General features: G+C 46.6%; 2 protein-coding genes across 3 annotated transcripts in view; one reads left to right on the top strand and one right to left on the bottom strand.

Moving 5' to 3' along the window:
- The window catches only part of LOC143039539 (uncharacterized), a 213,002-nt gene extending 199,919 nt beyond the window's left edge, over positions 1-13,083 (top strand). For both annotated transcript variants that reach the window (XM_076209707.1, XM_076209706.1), the window contains exons 93-101: positions 1,174-1,277; positions 3,327-3,539; positions 7,367-7,546; positions 7,667-7,765; positions 8,473-8,625; positions 9,300-9,451; positions 10,989-11,239; positions 11,499-11,654; positions 12,194-13,083. In XM_076209707.1, coding sequence (XP_076065822.1) covers positions 1,174-1,277; positions 3,327-3,539; positions 7,367-7,546; positions 7,667-7,765; positions 8,473-8,625; positions 9,300-9,451; positions 10,989-11,239; positions 11,499-11,654; positions 12,194-12,450 — 1,565 coding nt within the window. In that variant the 3' untranslated portion in view covers positions 12,451-13,083. The remainder of the gene's footprint in view (positions 1-1,173; positions 1,278-3,326; positions 3,540-7,366; positions 7,547-7,666; positions 7,766-8,472; positions 8,626-9,299; positions 9,452-10,988; positions 11,240-11,498; positions 11,655-12,193) is intronic.
- A 645-nt stretch (positions 13,084-13,728) lies between these two features.
- The window catches only part of LOC143039540 (uncharacterized), a 10,322-nt gene continuing 4,821 nt past the window's right edge, over positions 13,729-19,229 (bottom strand). The window contains exons 3-5 of the mRNA XM_076209708.1: positions 16,332-18,228; positions 15,985-16,121; positions 13,729-15,353 (exon numbers count right to left, since the gene is read on the bottom strand). Coding sequence (XP_076065823.1) covers positions 14,844-15,353; positions 15,985-16,121; positions 16,332-18,228 — 2,544 coding nt within the window. The 3' untranslated portion in view covers positions 13,729-14,843. The remainder of the gene's footprint in view (positions 15,354-15,984; positions 16,122-16,331; positions 18,229-19,229) is intronic.

Genomic DNA, 19,229 nt, shown 5'->3' with positions numbered 1-19,229 from the left:
TAGTCGTGCGATGTTGCCATGTCAACTGTTGGTTTATTACAGTTGTCCAATGGTGCCACATTACCTGTTGACTGACTAGATGACAAGTTATTTGCATCAATGTATTCTTAACCTTCACCTGTTCGCCACTTTGACTTAATGAGCATATTTTATTCTGGGTAATGGAAAAGACAATTGAGTCTTGATCAAAGCTATATGCTAGGCAGGGTCATTACATCACCTGAATAAATCGCATGACGATATTAGTCATAATCAAACCTATGATAGGACTCATCGTAGCAAAGGGAATTGTAGTTGTTCGGCCCTTGCCACGATTTGGGCAGTCTGCCCTTAGTAAGGGTCTCTATAGGAAAAAAAAAAAAAAAAATCAAAATATAAATGTTCAAATCTGTTCACTTCTTACCCTTGGTGAACACTTACCATAGAACACTCAATTGAAGAACTACAATTCAACTGTTCAGGGGAATGAGTGAAGAACATCTTCAAGTTCAAGCGAACAAACTCTAAAGCGGGTCCTACATGATCAATATTATTGCGCAATATTCCATATTGCACAATGTAATTGACGGTGTGGGAATGGTGTTAAATAGCCACACGTGTTCGGCACGTACGTTTGATGTTTTCAGAATATTGTCATCAAAATAAACACTTTATGAGGATGGAGCTTTCATTAGAATGAAATTTCTATTGTTACATCTTTATCAAATATATTCTGTGATTATGTATGTTTAAAACAGATTGAACATTTCTAGAAGCTCTGCCAAGGGATTCGAACCCTGACTTGTGCGTGCATAGTCACGAAATCAAGACGCTAGCAACTGTACCATCCCACATAGCTCAGTTGCTAGCGTCTTGACTTCGTGATTATGCACGCACAGGTCAGGGTTCGAATCCCTTGGCAGAACTTCTAGAAATGTTCATTATGTAGTTATACTTGAAAGAAACTGTAACAAATTAAATGTATTGGTAAGAGCTCCTTCTTCACATTTGGTGTTTCTATATACTTATCAGCAACTGCTAATGTCAGAACATAATGCGTCACACTTCATTACCATCCGTACACCGTCAGTGATATTGCACAATACGGAATATTGCGCAATAAAATTTATCGTGTAGGGTTCGCTAAATGGTTCATCTCCCGTATGTAACTAACAAGACCTCGAACTACTTCAGAGCCGCTGACAAACGCTTGTGTCTACGAACGCGAGAATGTGGTCGAAAATGGAATACAGAGACCAGTGGGCGAGTTCGAAGAGGCTGAGAAGAACCTATACCAGGTAATGTTCCTCATGGTTCTTATGTGTACACGTGTCCACATGTGTGTACATGTGTGGATATGTGCACGTGTGTACATGCTTGTGTGAGTGTGCATAGGGATGTGTCTACAAGTATGTAAGCATATACATAGTAAAATACACATACGAATACACACACACATACATACATACATATACTAAGGGTTTTTTCCCCCTTACAAGGGAGGTAGCCAAAAACAAAGGCATAAAATCCATTCCCACCCATTCCCTCCTCACATACTCCACTCCCATTTACCCCCCTCCCTCCCTTTTATCTTGGCTCCTCCTGGATGACGGGTCATCCCTGCATCTCGCCCATTACCCTGGGTCAAAAGAAATGTAGCAAGACACAGTACATCCACAACAAGGCCGCTTCATTTAATTGGCGACCCTCACTCCCCATCCTCTTATGCAGAAAAAGAGAAGACGGGGAGAAATCCCTTCGGGCTTCGTCAAAATATCATTCACATATACACCCTCACCCCCCACCATCCTCCACCCACTCCCTTCCATGTGTCACAGCATCATCCATACACAACCATTCTCCACTCACCCCTATCTTCTGTCTTCTCCCTTCCTTCCTCAACAGATATTCCCCTCTTAACCAATGCCCGTTTTACCCCATCCATCCATCTCATCCTTGGTCAACCCCTCATATTAACCACTTCCACCTTTGTCATCCACACCTCTTTTACTAATCTTTCTTCACTTATTCTTTCCATGTGTCCAAACCATCCCAATACTCTTTCATCAACCCTATCTCCTAACTCCTTTTCCACCCCCACTCTCCTCCTCACCTCCTCATTTCTCACTCTATCCAGCCTAGTAACCCCTACCATACTTTTCAGACCATTGCTGTAATTTATCTAAATCTTCTTGAATATCTAATTGATTTAAGTGACCATTTGCCATTACGCACAGTTTTGTATCATCAGCAAATTTTGGAGACAATAGATTTTAGTCCGTGGTTTATATAATTTATATATACTGTAGTGGCTGTAGGGTACGCAGGGATTGAAACGAGGCTCTAAGTTGACGCTAGATGCAGGTCATTTTAAAAAGAATGTTTTGCAGCCAGCGTCAACTTAGAACCTCGTTTCAATCCCTACGTACCCTACAGCCACTATAGTCATTGAACTTGTGCATCTCCTTTGGTCCCTGCGTCCGTTGACTTATTTGGCATGACTATGGTCAAGTGATGGTTTGGCGGCACAACACGTGACTTGTCCCTCCCTCTAACTGCGTATAACCCACTAACGGGCGACTCTTTGACCAATGCCAGTTAGAGAGAAGGCGACTTTATCATTGCCGCTCACACTGTCCACCTTTTCCCCCACACACCCGCCCAGGTCGATGCCGGGGACGGAGTGGGGTAGGGGGGAATGGTACAACTGATCGTACCGTTACCTTTTGACAGCGGACGTGCAACGTACAATTTACTTTCTCCCCCTCTGACTTTACACAAGAAAAGTAATATCACAATTTTACATCCATGGACGTAGCATATACTATGAATAGAAGTGGCCCAAGAACTGAAGAACCACCAAGAGGTGTGAAAACGCGTTCTGGCCTAGCACTTTACTTCGGTAACCGTGCCCGAAGTATTGTGAATTAATATGGTGAGGAGATATTCTATGATAACCTCCTGTGGAAGGCAAAAATTCCCAGAGAGAGAGAGAGAGAGAGAGAGAGAGAGAGAGAGAAGAGAGAGAGAGAGAGAGAGAGAGAGAGAGAGAGAGAGAGAAACATATAAAAAACTCTGCAAGAATAATCTTGTCATAATTCTTAATCAGACATGATTGAGAGAAAATCTCCTGCCGGAACTCTGCCCCTTGTATGAGTAATTGATTTTCACAAAGCAAGAACGATACAATTGTGCCACACATGGCCGTACAAAGAGGAACGATCAGGAAGCTGACCTGACGACTCCCCCGACAGCACTTTCGTGGTACAGTATGTATACTTATTTCATCGACACTGTAGCTGATGCTTCAAGTTTTCCTTATTTTAACATTGTCACGTTATTCTCAGGTCGGCGATACCTGGACAGACGGACTGTGTGGTTCCTGCGAGTGCGTCCTCAGGGAGGGCAAGGCCAAGTCCCTCTGTACCCACAAGACTTGCGCGACCATCGAGGAGCACCCCGACTATAAGGACTATGAGCTAGAGCCAATCGTGATCCCCAACACCTGCTGCCCTAAGATCGTAAGGAAGGCCTGTATTGAGGACTACGAGACTATACAGGTAAGCTAAAGATTTTCGAGACAACTTAGGGGTAGTATTGAGGAGGACTATACAGGTACAAAATAATGATAATCATTTTCAGACACCTCGGGCCAGTATATAAACAGTCATGTGACCATTATGTTGTCCTTATCATCGTAAACATGCAATTGGCATTTTACATCGTAAACGTACACACACGCACACACCCACATACACACACTCGTGGCGCAGTTGATAGAGTTCCCGGCTGACACTACGGAGGTCCGGGTTCGAATCCAGGGCTGAAATAATTTCAGTATCGCTACGCTGCGGGTTGTTACTCTAACTCTCGTGGGCGGGGAGTTGGGAGTGTGTGTGCGTGTGAAGTCACAGCATTACTCATAGGTTGGTCATATACGAGCTCTGGGCTCTCTTCCGGGAGGGAAATAGCTGTCGATCACGAGTCCAACACGTGATCCTAAGACCATAGTGTATCACATAAACAAAAGAATCCCCCCCCATACACACACAAAAGAATCACCCCCACATAGTCCTAACCTAACAAGCACGCATGTATCCTTTGATGGTTACATTTTAGGTGTGGCGAAGGGAAAGATAAAACCTCTTCGGGGTTTTTTGATTCATCGAAGCGGCGAAAAAGTATTTACAGAGTGGGGATGTAATCTCCTATGGGGAGAGTCCCCAGATGTTCCCTCTAAGGGAGGCTCCTCTTATATTCTCCCTCTATGGGAGAGTTCCCCCACCCCTGGTGCCACAGTCAGAGGGGTTATATACACAGAAATGGCTGCGTCAGCATTTCTGTATAAGGTTGCCTATTTTCTAATAATTTTGTCCTTTTACAATAATATTTGTGAATTGGCTGTAGGTATTATGTGTCTAGTAAGTATTAGTGAATGTGCCTTGACGTAGTGTATGATTTATAGTTATAGTTATGTAGTTTGGTAGGTATAGGGAAATGATTAACCCCTTCCATACGGTGCCGCATACGTAGGCGGCATGAGAAGCAAGTGGATACGCGAGGCTGCCATATCGGCGCCTTGATTATATTTATTGTAGTTGCCCCTGCATAATGACATTCTCTCTAAACCAGTGGTTCCCACACTTTTTTCTGTCATTTCCCCCTGCACCCAAGTCAATTATCCAGATTTCCCCCTTCATGTGTAGCAGGGAAAGAGTAATTGAAATACACTGTGACTATTTACTAATCTATTTTTCAAATGTACAAATATACTGATAAACAGGCATTCTCTCTCTCTCTCTCTCTCTCTCTCTCTCTCAGACATGAGAAAATCCATCAGAGATTTTTTTTAGTAGGTAGTGTAATTATTTCCCCCTGGTAGCTTCAAATTTCCCCCCAGGGGGGAATTTCCCCCAGTTTGGGAACCACTGCTCTACACTGTCTTCATCACATTTTCTATAGTTATCAATATTCACGGGTGAAGGAGAGAACGATCGATATAAGCGGTGACTATACTTTATGATGCGAGTACTATTACGACGCTCTCTCATTCTGGAGTAAGTTTGGGCCAAATCGGAGACATGACGGTTTTTGTCCAAATCCGCGGGTTAACCCCTTTGGTAATTTTGAGGGTCATTTTGGCCACTTGTCCCGATTGGGTCACCACCTCAGCTACAGGTCGAGGGCCACCAGGGCTCTTGCGGATCGCACTTAGATACTGCTCAGGCTAAAAGTACGGGCGCCAACAGGCGGAAATGAGAGGGGAAAATTACACACAAATTTGGCTGGTCGCCACAACCTCGCCCTTGGGTCCAGGTTCCCCACGTCTACCTCGCTGTGCCCTGTGGACGACTCTCTCCCTCTGGAGTAAGTTTGGGCCAAATCGGAGACATGACGGTTTTTGTCCAAATCCGTGGGTTACCCCTTTGGTAATTTTGAGGGTCATTTTGGCCACTTGTCCCGATTGGGTCACCACCTCAGCTACAGGTCGAGGGCCACCAGGGCTCTTGCGGATAGCACTTAGATACTGCTCAGGCTAAAAGTACGGGCGCCAACAGGCGGAAATGGGAGGGAAAAATGACACAAACACAAACAAATTTAGCTGGTCGCCACAACCTCGCCCTTGGGTCCAGGTTCCCCACGTCTACCTCGCTGTGCCCTGTGGACGACTCTCTCCCTCTGGAGTAAGTTTGGGCCAAATCGGAGACATGACGGTTTTTGGCCAAATCCGTGGGCCCTTAGGTAATTTTGAGGGTCATTTTGGCCACTTGTCCCGATTGGGTCACCATCTCAGCTACAGGTCGAGGGCCACCAGGGCTCTTGCGGATCGCATTTAGATACTGCTCAGGCTAAAAGTACGGGCGCCAACAGGCGGAAATGAGAGGGGAAAATTACACAAACACAAACAAATTTGGCTGGTCGCCACAACCTCGCCCTTGGGTCCAGGTTCCCCACGTCTACCTCGCTGTGCCCTGTGGACGACTCTCTCCCTCTGGAGTAAGTTTGGGCCAAATCGGAGACATGACGGATTTTGTCCAAATCCGTGGGTTAACCCCTTTGGTAATTTTGAGGGTCATTTTGGCCACTTGTCCCGATTGGGTCACCACCTCAGCTACAGGTCGAGGGCCACCAGGGCTCTTGCGGATAGCACTTAGATACTGCTCAGGCTAAAAGTACGGGCGCCAACAGGCGGAAATGAGAGGGGAAAATGACACAAACACAAACAAATTTGGCTGGTCGCCACAACCTCGCCCTTGGGTCCAGGTTCCCCACGTCTACCTCGCTGTGCCCTGTGGACGACTCTCTCCCTCTGGAGTAAGTTTGGGCCAAATCGGAGACATGACGGTTTTTGTCCAAATCCCTTTGGTAATTTTGAGGGTCATTTTGGCCACTTGTCCCGATTGGGTCACCACCTCAGCTACAGGTCGAGGGCCACCAGGGCTCTTGCGGATCGCACTTAGATACTGCTCAGGCTAAAAGTACGGGCTCCAACAGGCGGAAATGAGAGGGGAAAATGACACAAACACAAACAAATTTGGCTGGTCGCCACAACCTCGCCCTTGGGTCCAGGTTCCCCACGTCTACCTCGCTGTGCCCTGTGGACGACTCTCTCCCTCTGGAGTAAGTTTGGGCCAAATCGGAGACATGACGGTTTTTGTCCAAATCCGTGGGTTAACCCCTTTGGTAATTTTGAGGGTCATTTTGGCCACTTGTCCCGATTGGGTCACCACCTCAGCTACAGGTCGAGGGCCACCAGGGCTCTTGCGGATCGCACTTAGATACTGCTCAGGCTAAAAGTACGGGCGCCAACAGGCGGAAATGAGAGGGGAAAATGACACAAACACAAACAAATTTGGCTGGTCGCCACAACCTCGCCTTTGGGTCATAGAATTACGATGTACTTACAATGTCAATAAGTTCTTTACAGCCTCGTGGGTTGCTCATATCTTAGATTACTTTCTACATAGATAGATTTGATACAGCCTCACAGATGGTATAAGCCCATGTATTAGCTGTAAGTGAAACTAATTGTACAGTTGACTGAATTTCTGTATTGTTTGACGAATCGGGAGGTCGTGGTCTATGTGGCAACATTATTGAAGATGAATAGGATAATGTGTTCATTTTGTATGTACACGCGAACGCACACACATGCAGTGATTCCACATCACCCACACCGCACGAGCAGATGGTCCATGCAAAAATTTTGCCAGACACAAAGAACTGAACCGCAGCACAACCACTTTACATCTGGTATGGAGAAATACTGGGAGGAGACTGATGGGGTGATTGGGTTCCTCTGCAACTCCGGTGTTGTGTCTTACTGACGCATAGGAATACCCAACAACAACAATATGGCTGACGAGGGTTCTTTACTCTTCTGCAGGTGGGCAACACCCTCGAAGATAGCTTGAACGGCTGCCGAAGCGTTGAGTGCAAGCTCAACGACGACGGCATCGTCGAGAAGGTCGAGCAGGTCTTCACGTGTGACGAGGACTGTCCTAAAGGTTTCGAGTACGAACCCTCGCCCCTGTACCCGCAGGTTTGCTGCGGAAACTGTGAACAGGTGAGTAGGTGCTGGTGATAGGGTGTTGAGAAGGCATCATGGTGAGATACTTAGGAGGGATAGCACCTCGGGTGCTGAGGCTTGTCTCGAATTTCAGATTGTCTTCCTACTCCCCTACAGGTCTCCTGCGTTCACGAAGGAGAAGAGAAACAGGTCGGAGAGACGTGGAGATCGGAAGACCTGTGCACGACCTACACCTGCATGAGGGATCCAAAGTCTGTAAGTCCTCCTTCGTCAGATTGTTATTGTTCCTCTTTCAGGAGTAGAAAGACCTGTTATTGTTTGTTATTGTCACCAGTGGTGTTTGCGAGTGTGTTTACATCACTATTCTCGGGGTAGGGGGACAGTAAGGATACCACCCACATATTCTTTTCATTTCGCAAGAAGCGTACTGGAAGGGATAGGGGATGTTGTCATTGTTGTTATGGATTTTAGTTTATCGGCGCTTCTATCCTTATGGTCAATCTCACGCCGCTGCATCACGGGTAGTGGGACTTCGAAAGCTACCAACGTCACTTCCCGAAAGGTAATTTTCTAAGACAAATGCACGAGGGATGGATCAGTGTAGCAATACTATAGGCCTCTGGAGGTCACTGATGGATTATATGTCCAACCATCTCACTGTGTCGGTGATAGTTGAGGATTAGATCAATTTGGAGGTGATGTTAACACACTAATTCTAACAACATGCCTAAGATAGAGAACCAGTGACAATGGTTACTTTGTTATTGTCTATGCACCTTATCATGTATCCATGACCATATCTGACCTTATTTGACATTATGATGAAGGAAGTGAGCTTAATTTCTGCACCCCGTGGTATTTTATTCATCTCTGTGGCACCTTCTCGGTAGCAGATGGGTGTTCGTTGGAGATCCCACTTCACCCTGACATAGAAATGATATCATCCACGTCTTCCTTCTCAGGGACAGATCCAGACAGAAGCGAAGACGGAGCAGTGTGATGAACCAACGCCGGAGGAGCGCGAGATGTATCTCTACGAGGAGACTGTGGAACCTCGGCAGTGTTGCCGCATCTTCACCAGAACTGTCTGCTTGGTTGACGGTGTGCCTCTTCAGGTAAGTGGATTCTACCCAGTTTCCCGGGGTTCGTGGTGGTAGAGTGTGGTCGTAAGGGCTTCATGACTAGTGTGCTTGTAGCTCGAAAGGAAGGCTCATCTTTTAAAGAAAAGTGTGGAGTGTTTTAGTGTTTTGTCGGCAATGATCCCCGTGACTATCCTTGGGGACAGAATCACGCCCAAGAGATGAAGTCATCGAGGTGGTGTATGAAAGATTACAAAGTGATCAGCATTCTTCAGTAGAGATTAATCTCCAGTCATAAAATGATGCTTCGTGACTATTCTGTAGGGGTATTACTATAATTCTTAGATTATTTACCTTAAATATACTTATGTAGTCAGTAACCCGTATGGGGAAAATAGATAGGTGTTTAATTTACTTCTGGTTTGCTTAGGTATTTATTCAGGTTTTGCTTGAAGGGGGAAGACGAGAAAATAGATTGCCTTTGGGATCATGCCCTATGAAGTTTTTGCGCCACTGGTGTAAAAGCTAACGGGCCAGCCGCGCCAAGAAATGCATTAAGGGAAAGGTAACGCGCACGGAATTGAACTAAACACTTAAATCCTCGCCCCAGGTATAGAATGTCCTATGACACTAAACCCAAGAGGGCGAAGGTCGGGCTCATGGTTAGGCCCGAGTCTATCTCATTCCCGACTCCTGCCTCTCTTCTTCAGGTGGGCGAAGAGCGTAAAGACCCGAAGGACAAGTGCGCCTCCTTGTCCTGCGAGATCGGATCCGACGGCAACATCACGCGACGTGAGAAGGAGCAATCCTGCAGCATGAAATGTGAACCTGGGCAAACCTACTTCGAAGCCAGGCCTGAAAGGTGAGTCCTATCGTCCCTTTCTTTCGGGTTTAGGGACAGGACACCCTATACGTACCGTATCATACACTCCCTATTATTACAATATAATGTTGTTAATGTATAGAGTATAGAATATATTATTTATAACGTGATGCATTATGTGATAATGTAACATCGTCACAGCCTAGGGGAACTTCACAACTTGTGGCACCTCCTCGGTAGCAGATGGGTCAGAGGTTCGAGTTTGATCCTGGGTGACCACAGAGTAAGCTAAAGAGGTGATCTCGAATTATGGTTTCCATGAATCCACGGTGAGAATCTGTTGCATATGTGGGAGAACCCTCTCCACTCCAGACTCACCTTGTCAGAATTAGGACATAAGAATGGAGGAAACTGCAATAGACAATAAGCCCTACACTAGGCAGTTCCACGTCCCTCTGTTAATAAGCCAATTCTTGGCGATTTGCATCACTTTTCTGAACCCTGTGGTAGGGGAGAAAGAATACTGCCACCGAGTGTTCCCACTTGAGTCGTAAAAGGCGACAAAATACGGGACGGGGATAGGACTAGGCATCTTGATTTCTGTAGCCTCAAAAGGGACATACCTGACAAAAACAAAGGCATCAGATGGTCTGGGAGGAGTTTTCCAACTAGAACCCTAAGGTTTGGGTCTTTTCATGTGCGTGGATGTGGTGCAGATGAGACTAGAAGGAAAGAGGTAGGTAGTATGTTTGTGGGAAGATGGATGTGTTGGCAATGAGTGAGACTAAATTGAAAGGGAGGGGTGAGTTTGAGTTTGGGAATGTAGTTGGGAGGGTGTCAGGAGTGAAGAGAGGACGAGGGAGAGAAGGACTGGCTATACTAGTGAGTGAAGAGATAGGTTAGCGTGTGGTGGAGTGGAGGGAATTTTCTTCAAGGTTGATGTAGATGGAGGTGAAACTGGTAAGAGATGTGGGTCTATGTAGGTGCATGTGGACCTGGTCATCAGGGGAGTGTAGAGGAAAGGGAAGTTTTGTGGATAGATTTAAATGAGTGCATAGAGGGTTTAGAGAGAAATGTCAATGTAGGGGTGTTGGGAGATCTCAATGCTAGGGTGGGGGTCAAATCGATGGAATGAGTGGTTCAGGTGTGTGGAGTGCCAGGTGGAAATAGTAGTGAGAAGTTGGTGGTGGAGATGTGCCTGGAGGGGGAGCTGATAGCATTTGGGAAGAAAGTCAAGCATAAGTGCACAAGGGAAGGGGTAGTGGATGGAAGGGTGGTAGATAGAGCTTTTATGAACTATATAGTGGTAACCAGGAGAAGAGTGGGAGGAGTTTTGGATGCACATGTTCTTGGGAGAGGTGGGGAGAGTAGGAGAATATCAGATAATTTTTTTTTGGAAGAAGGCGGGTTGACGGTGGAGAAAGAGGAAAGAGACGGAAGGTAGGGAGGTGCTTGAAGTAAACTGCTTAAATGAGAAAGATAAATAAATAAATAAGTAAAAATATCTACCAACTAAAAAAATTGGGGGAGATTGTTTCTGACTACCTCTGGTTTAATTCTACGCCCTTCTTTTCAGTGATGAGTGCTGTGGGCAATGCATCCAGACCCATTGCGTGGACGACGGCATCGTGCACTCGATCGGCGACTCCTGGAAATCTGAGGACGATGTGTGCTACGAGTACAAGTGCGAGGTGAGAGAAGACGTCCTGGCCATTGTCGCCGAGAAGATGGAGTGCCCCTACTTGAACCCGAGCTGCCCTGAGGAGGAGATCGGCACGAGCGAAGACGGGTGCTGCAAGATCTGCAACATCGAGATCCCGGAGAAGAGTGAGTTCGATTCCCGGTTCCGTTCCTGGTCGTGGACCGGGTCTCGGTTTCGGATCCCGTCCTGGTCCCGGTTCTTTCGGGACTTCTCATCCCTTCACGATCTCCCTCCATTCTTCTCTACTACTTAAAACCCCTTTTTTATCGCCCTTTGACGCGAAGTTGTTGAAATATTCCCTTGGGTACAGTGTGCCTTCAAAAAGGTGTTTTGTCGTATCGCCTCCTTGCGGGGAAAGCTCACAAGACCTTTCTGCCTTTGCAGAGGACTGCGCCCCAGTGCCCATGAAACCTGAAGAGACTATAGGTCTCTTCTCGTTGAGAGCCCGTAGGCTTGGTGCCTGCAGTAACCAGGAACCTGTGGAGGGCTTCAACCAATGTTATGGCCACTGTGAATCCAAGACGGTCTTCACTTCCTTCGGTGAGTGATCATAGTGGTCTGCTTCTTCTTTTTACCCAGAAGGGGCTGCCATCTATTTTCAGTGGGATGGGGATCAGGGGGTGGGGCCTGAAGGGGAGGGGCTTGAGGGGGAGGGGCCTGAGGGGGGGAAGGGCCTAAGGGGGAGGGCCCTGAAGAGGAGGGGCCTATGGGGGAGGCGGCTTGAGGGGGAGGGAGCCTGAGGGGGAGGGGACCTCGGAACAAAAGGTTTACCCCCCCCCTTCCCCGACAACCTATTATCTACGGCTCTAGGCCCTTAGATTCTTCCGTAGGTTTCTATGGGAGGGAACGTTGAACATCTGTCTGTAGTTTTTAGAATATGTTTCTGCCTTCACCCAGTTGGAGAGCAGTCACCGGTTTCTAGCTTTCCCTGTGTGAAAAAAATGGAGGAAAAATAGTCTGAATTGATCAAGACTTTGGTCCCGGTCCGGGGACTGACTACCAGACCCTCGGGGCTGCACCTGATGGAGGTTTCTCATTATTAGTATATCGAGATGAACTCGAGTTTTTTTGTCCCACAGGGCGAGCCTTTGACCACCGCTCCGTGTGTACTTGCTGCCGCCCGAGCAAGGTCGAGAAGATCCAAGTGAAGGTCACTTGCGAACTAGGCTACACCTTCGACAGGAAGTACGAGAACATCGTGTCTTGCAGCTGCCAACCCTGTTCCGAGATCGATGAGTTGCAAGGCGAACAGCCGGTCCTCGAGGATGCCGAAGTATATGCCATGGCCGTCAAGGAAGAGGTTGACGTTCCTATTTTAGGAGTAAAGACCAAGTGAATGGATGGAGGAGATAGAGAGGCTAAGGTGAAGAACAGGAGAAAGGGGAAGAATAAAAAGAAGAAAAAGAGGAAACGGGCGAGGAAAAAGAACAGGAAGAACAGAAAGAATAAAAAGAATAAGAAGAAGAGTTCGAAGAAGGTTAAACTTTGAAGTGACGAAAATGTAGTTATTGGCAATTAAGTAATTTTTTCTATATGAAATGATTAGAGAGGAGATCTAGTCAGATGACTTTGGGGCAAGATCTCTTGAAACTATTCAACGAAAATAAAGATAAAAATCGGGGTAGTTTGTCTTGAAAGCGCCATACCACCTCTCTTCTCTCCCAAGCGGATATGGATGTCCTATTTCTCTTCTCATCTAACCCAGATCGAAGAGGTTTCACCATCAACTTCATCTTTCCATTATGATAGTGGATTCTTCTCTCACGAGGTAGATCGCAATATCACCTTCATCATTGTGATTTAGTGTTAAGGTTAATTTTCACAACTTAAAAAAATATTTTAAAAAATATCATATCTTATGTGTACTTATGAAATGGGCAAGAAAAAAGTACAAAAAACAAATAAAATTTCTCTCATCCTGTACATAATTATTTCTGCTTACATTAAAACAATAAATATTTAAACTCCATTGTTTTTTTCACTGTCCTCTATACCCACAAAGACTATGTCAGACCTCTTGTACCAATCTAGGACCTCATCTGGATCTGGTGATATCTCAGACTGAATTTGTCCATAGTTCAAGTCCTTTACCACTTAACACTCTTCGATAAGAGCTTGTGCCTTCGACACTTCTTTTTGACCATCTGCCAACATTTCCTACAGTTCCCCAGGGACACGTCTTTTTGACCATCTGCCAACTTTTCCCACAGTTCCTCAGGGTCCTAAAGAGTACCCAAGTCCTCGGAAAAAATACAGACCTGACTCTGCGACCATAGATTTGAAGTCCTTTACCACTTAACTCTCTTCGATAAGAGCTTGTGCTTTCGACACCTCTTTTTGACCATCTGCCAACTTTTCCCACAGTTCCTCAGGGTCCTAAAGAGTACCCAAGTCCTCGGAAAAAATACAGACCTGACTCTGCGACCATAGATTTCAAGTCCTTTACCACTTAACTCTCTTCGATAAGAACTTGTGCTTTCGACACATCTTTTTGACCATCTGCCATCGGAAAAAAATACAGACCTAACTCTGTGACCATAAAGATATGGTAATGGTCCTCAACATTAACTCTTAAGAATGTGGGGGGAACACTATTCGAAAAAAAATCCATCACTGTACTCCAGGATATATGCTGTGTTTTGTTTACAATCTAATAGTTACCTTTTCCAAAAACTTCAAAGAAAAATTAAGGACAGATCTAATTCAGAATACATATTCTAAAATCCTGTTCTACTGCTCTAGTGCCATGTCATAAGTGTCTGATAGGACAAAAAATACATCTTAGAAATAACTATTGACTATTGTCAGTGTCTGGTTCAGTCACATCTTCACACAAGTAAGCAGTCAGTCCGTATTGACAGCTTTCATACCTGTACAACGTGGTATACTCCAAGGAGGAATACTAGCTCCTCTTAGATCTTAGACGGAGAAAAAAAAATGTATGTGGTAAAGATGAGGTTTTCCAGTTGACTTGTTTTAGTACCTCCACAATAGATATTCCTGGGTTACCTTGACATTCCAGGGTCACCCTGGTGTTTCGGGTGTTCAAAGGAACCCTGAGCGTGCTGGACTTTCCTGGGTCCCCCTGAACGTGTCGGATGTTCCTGGGTCTCCTGAGCGTTGCAGACGTGCCGGGAATTCCAGGGTCCCCCTTTGGCGACTCGAGTGTTCCGGGCGATCCCGGGGATTCCAGGGTCCCCTCTTGACAACTCGAGCGTTCCGGGCGATCCCGGGGATTCCAGGGTCCCCCCTTTGGCGACTCGAGTGTTCCGGGCGATCCCGGGGATTCCAGGGTCCCCCTTTGGCGACTCGAGTGTTCCGGGCGATCCCGGGGATTCCAGAGTCCCCTCTTGACGACTCGAGTGTTCCAGGCGATCCCGGGGATTCCAGGGTCCCCCTTTGGCGACTCGAGTGTTCCGGGCGACCCCGGGAATTCCAGGGTCCCCCTTTGGCGACTCGAGTGTTCCGGGCGATCCCGGGAATTCCAGAGTCCCCTCTTTACGACTCGAGTGTTCAGAGTCCCCCTGGCGATCCTAGTGTTTCGGATATCTCCATAACTTGAAATTTTAGGTCAATTTGTCTTGGTTCTTCGGATCTGGTGCTTCACTTCTGTTCTTGGACTTCGAATGTGTCGCATCCTTCTGGCTTCTCTCTAGGACTTCCCATGTTTCTAGGGGGTATTTTTATACCTTTATCACCCTCGAGTCCTCCATATGTTCTTCATGTTCTTCAGGCGCGATGTGGATACTCACCCAGGAGGTAGGGCTCGAACTCCACAAAGGGCTTCCAGTAAGGCATCTCTAAATCAGGTCGAGGTGTAGCTTCTAATGAAGGCGAAGGTGTTTGGAAGGGCAAAGAAGGCGATGAAGGAAAGGGAAGCCAGTTCACTGGAGAGGCAGACTCCTGAAGGGAAGGGAAATCCGTACGGGAGTCAGAAGTTCCCGAAGACCTGTCTGGAGGGTTATCAACGAAGTAAATAGGAACATCGGAAGACCCCTCGTCTTTGCTAAGTTTACTGGAGTGAAGAAGTCTGGCAAAGTCCTTGGGGGTCTTGTCAAGAAGATCGTTGTTGAGACCTCTGTACCCGTCCTTGGTGTTTCCCTGGGGGTCTTCTGTTAGGGCCTGTCGACACTCAACATTGTACCACCAGTCACAGGTCAGTAGGTCTTGGTTGAAGATGGTCCGGTTCGGACACAAGAAGGAATGTTGCCGACCATCTGCTTCGCAGACGTGCCACACCTGCGGGTATCAAAAAGAATGTACCAGAGGACCACAAGGCATCTTTATGGACTTATTGTCTAATCATATAGTTATTCATCTGAAGGTAGATCTGACTTTTTTTTATCGCTTAACCATATACCGGGTGGTACGGTTTAACTATATTTCCCGTCAACTAACTTGTTCTCAATTCATTCAGAAAACTCGAAGAATAAGGTAATTAGGGGACTAGTAGGTTGTATTTAATTCGTCCGCCTCCCCTGCCTCAACAGAGATTCACAGATGGATAGAAACGCTATCTGTTGGCCATGATATGCAACAAAACACTTTCAAGGCACACATAAATCACACCGTACTGCCTCACCTCTGATCAGGTCGCCATCTACCATTAAAGCAGTTACCACGCGTCGCACAGAGGACACAGAATAAAGTCCTACACATTCATTAAGAATATATATATATATATTTACTTAGGGATCTTTGGGTCAACCCAGTGACTTCTGCCAAATGTCATGGGGGCCTCCAGCTGGCTGTAGATCAAGGCATTAGAATAGTTAAATTGAAACCGAGTTCTCCTCGTAAGCGTAAGTGGCCAAGCAAGGAAGGCGGACACACTTCATCAAATGGATGTACCATCTTTCATGCCACTCACCTGGCACCCAGCCTCCACGTCCGCGAAGATCCCGGGACCTTGGCTGGAGCCTTTGCAGCTGAAGTTCGTGAAGGGGATCCTCCAGTAGGCTGGGTAGTCCACAAAGGCTCCGGAGTCTTCTGACGGCGAAGTGGCTCCTGCAGAAAGGCATTAAATCATCAATTACTTCTGTGTTATGGAGTTTTCTTTTTCGTGGCGGGAGGGGTTGATAGTAAATTTCATTTGGCTGACCTCAAACTCTCGAACCTGTATAGTATTTGTAGTGGTATTGTACTAGGTATTAAACTTGTTTCACTTAACTAATATTACTACCGTAACCTCTGAATACGCTATACAATGCTACTAACCCTGATTTTGTTGATGAATGGTAAGAGGGGGCTGGATGTGGCTTTCTGTTGGACTTTGCATGTGACCACGAGTTTCTGCAGTCTTGTTTATCCTCGGTGGTGTTGGATGATTGAGAGTTGAGGGAGGAGGAGGAAGTGGAGTAGGAGTTGGGTGAACTATGAATGGCACAGGTTGAGGCATGAATGGAGATGGAGGTGGACGTGGAGGTGAAAGTGGAGGCGGAGTTTGGGGAGGAGGAGGTGGAGGAGTTGGATGAACTTTGGATGGCACAGGATGAGGCATAAATGAAGGTGGAGGTGGAGGTGGAGGCTGAGGTGGACGTGGAGGTGGAAGTAAAGGTGGGGATGGAAGTGGAATAGGAGGTAGAAACGTCGAGCTGGAGGAGAGGGAGGCGCCAGGATAAACTCGATGAGGATGTGACGAAGAAGTCGGGTAATATTTGTATGGAGTATTGAATGGAAGACTGGAAAACTCTGGAGGGTACTCCCCGTATGGCCGAGGATGCACTTCCAGCCCAAGAGGTGGTGGTGGAGGAGGAGGGGGGAAGCTGCCCCCTTGGAAGTTGGACCTCCTGCGATAGTGGTCGTACGGGGGCCCGTGCAGTGAGAAGAGAGGCGCAGGAGTCACAGATCCGTCCTCCAAGATCTTCGTCTGCCTTCCCACGTGAGCGAGAACCCTCTTCAGCTTGTCCCTTGGGATCTTTTTCTTGGCAAGGGGAACGGGAGTGGTGATGGAGAGGTGGTTGGTGGAAGGTATAAGGTTTGGCGCTGGGGAGGAGGAGGAGGAAGAAGGGGAAGAAGAGGACCCACCAAGGAGGTCTTCGGTCCTCGGCACTAATGCTGCCATGGACTCCTGTCTCGTTCTTAAAGATTCCTCGTCCGCAGGCTCTCCTGCAAGCAAAGAACCCTCCGCCATCTTTCTTTTTCCTCCTGCGGAGACTTCAGCCTCTGGACTTCGAACGAAATGAAAGAGTCTCCGCTTGGCACCTCGAGGTCTGACATTGAAGAACTCTTCTCCCGTTCTTCGACTCTTCGTTGTTGGGTATCTGACCCTTGGTGCTCTTCGTCGTTCTTCCTCGTTCTTATTCTCGTGCCTGTCTCCTGCGTTTTCCTCCAGTTGTTGAACGACCTTTGCATCCTCCTCATTCTTGTCCTCCACCATTGTGCCCCGGAGAACACCGTTAGTGGACGCCGAGGGGTCACGGAAAGAGGAAGGAGATGGAGAAGAAGAAGAATGTGTAAGAAGGCGTATGGATCTCCAGGGTGTCGATGTGAACTTCGAAGACAAAGGAGGAAGAGCTACAGGAGGAGGGAAAGGAGAAGAAGGAAGAGGAGGGAGAGATGGACGTGGAAAATGTGACGAATGAGGGAATCTGAAGGGGGGACCAGAAAGTGGAGAGGATTTGGGAGTAGGGAGAGTTGATGGGAAGTCACTGGGAATGCGATGGACGGATACATGGGAATGGCTCCCCACCAAGTCTTCTTCCTCTTCCTCTTCCTCGTCCTCTTCTTCCTCTTCCTCATCCTCTTCTTCCTCCTCTTGATATTGGTGTACTTCGATGGCAGAAACGCTGACCCTTCTCTTGTTTCCCTGTAGGTCCTTCCCAAAGCCGCTTCCGACTATAAAGTCGTTATTTCCGTTACCCAGCGGTCGATCTCGACCTAACGCAGATCGCCTTGCACCGTTGTACTGATCTCCCGCGACGCTCGAAGTCCCGAAGGACTTAGGTTCTGTTTCATGACGAAGTGAGGAACCTGTTTTGAGAATTCGAGGTGGAGGTAATAGGCTTCCCTGCTCAGTGTCATCTTGTTCTGACGTCACTTCCGGTCCATTTGATGACGTCATCTCTTGACGGCTCGAACTCACGCTCATACTAACCCTCTTGTGTATCTGCACCTGGAAGAAGAAAAATAGCAAGAAAAAACATACAAACAAACACACAAGTGGATACATGAATGTAGAAATAGGTTTGTTTATAAATCTATGGCATTTCAAATTCAATAAATACATAAGAACATAAGAACATAATGAAGGAGAGTGCAAGAGACCATAAGGCCTACACTAGGCAGCTCCATATCCATCACCACCTGTCATCCCCATCCATAAAGTTGTCTAACCGTTTCTTAAAACAACGGATAGTTTCAGCGCTCACTACATGGTTACTAAGTCTATTCCATTCGTTGACCACTCTATTAGAAAATCAATTCTTGCCTATTTCCTTCTTAAATCTAAATTTGTCCAGTTTAAATCCATTAGTGCGAGTCCTGCCCTGTTGTTTTATTATGATGACCTTGTTTGCATCACCTTTGTTAATGCCTTTGATCCACCCGAACACCTCTATTAGATCACCCCGCACTCTACGTCTTATCAGAGAGTGTAAGTTAAAATGCCTAAGCCTCTCTTCGTAAGGCAAATTTCTGAGTCCATGCAGAGAGAGATAGTTAGACCCATCCTTGACTATGCGGTACAGTTTTGGTCTCCGTCCTACAGAATGGACATAAATTCACTAGAATCAGTACAGAGAAGAATGACCAAAATGATACAAGGACTCGGAAATTTGCCTTACGAAGAGAGGCTTAGGCACCTAAACTTACACTCTCTGGAAAGACGCAGAGTGCGGGGTGATCTAATAGAAGTGTTCAAGTGGATCAAAGGCTATAACAAGGGTGATGCAAACAAGGTCATCATAATAAAACAACAGGGCAGGACTCGCAGTAATGGGTATAAACTGGACAAATTTAGATTTAAGAAGGAAATAGGCAAGAATTGGTTTACAAATAGGGTGGTCGATGAATGGAATAAACTTAGTAACCATGTAGTAAGCGCTGAAACTATCAGTTGTTTTAAAAAACGATTAGACAACTTTATGGATGGGGATGACAGGTGGTGATGGATAC

This window comes from Oratosquilla oratoria, chromosome 26 (assembly GCF_046742065.1).
Source record: "Oratosquilla oratoria isolate Oo_2021 chromosome 26, ASM4674206v1, whole genome shotgun sequence".
NCBI lineage: Eukaryota > Metazoa > Arthropoda > Malacostraca > Stomatopoda > Squillidae > Oratosquilla > Oratosquilla oratoria.
Note: the sequence above shows the minus strand (reverse complement) of the source record. Positions and strands in the feature narration are given on the sequence as shown.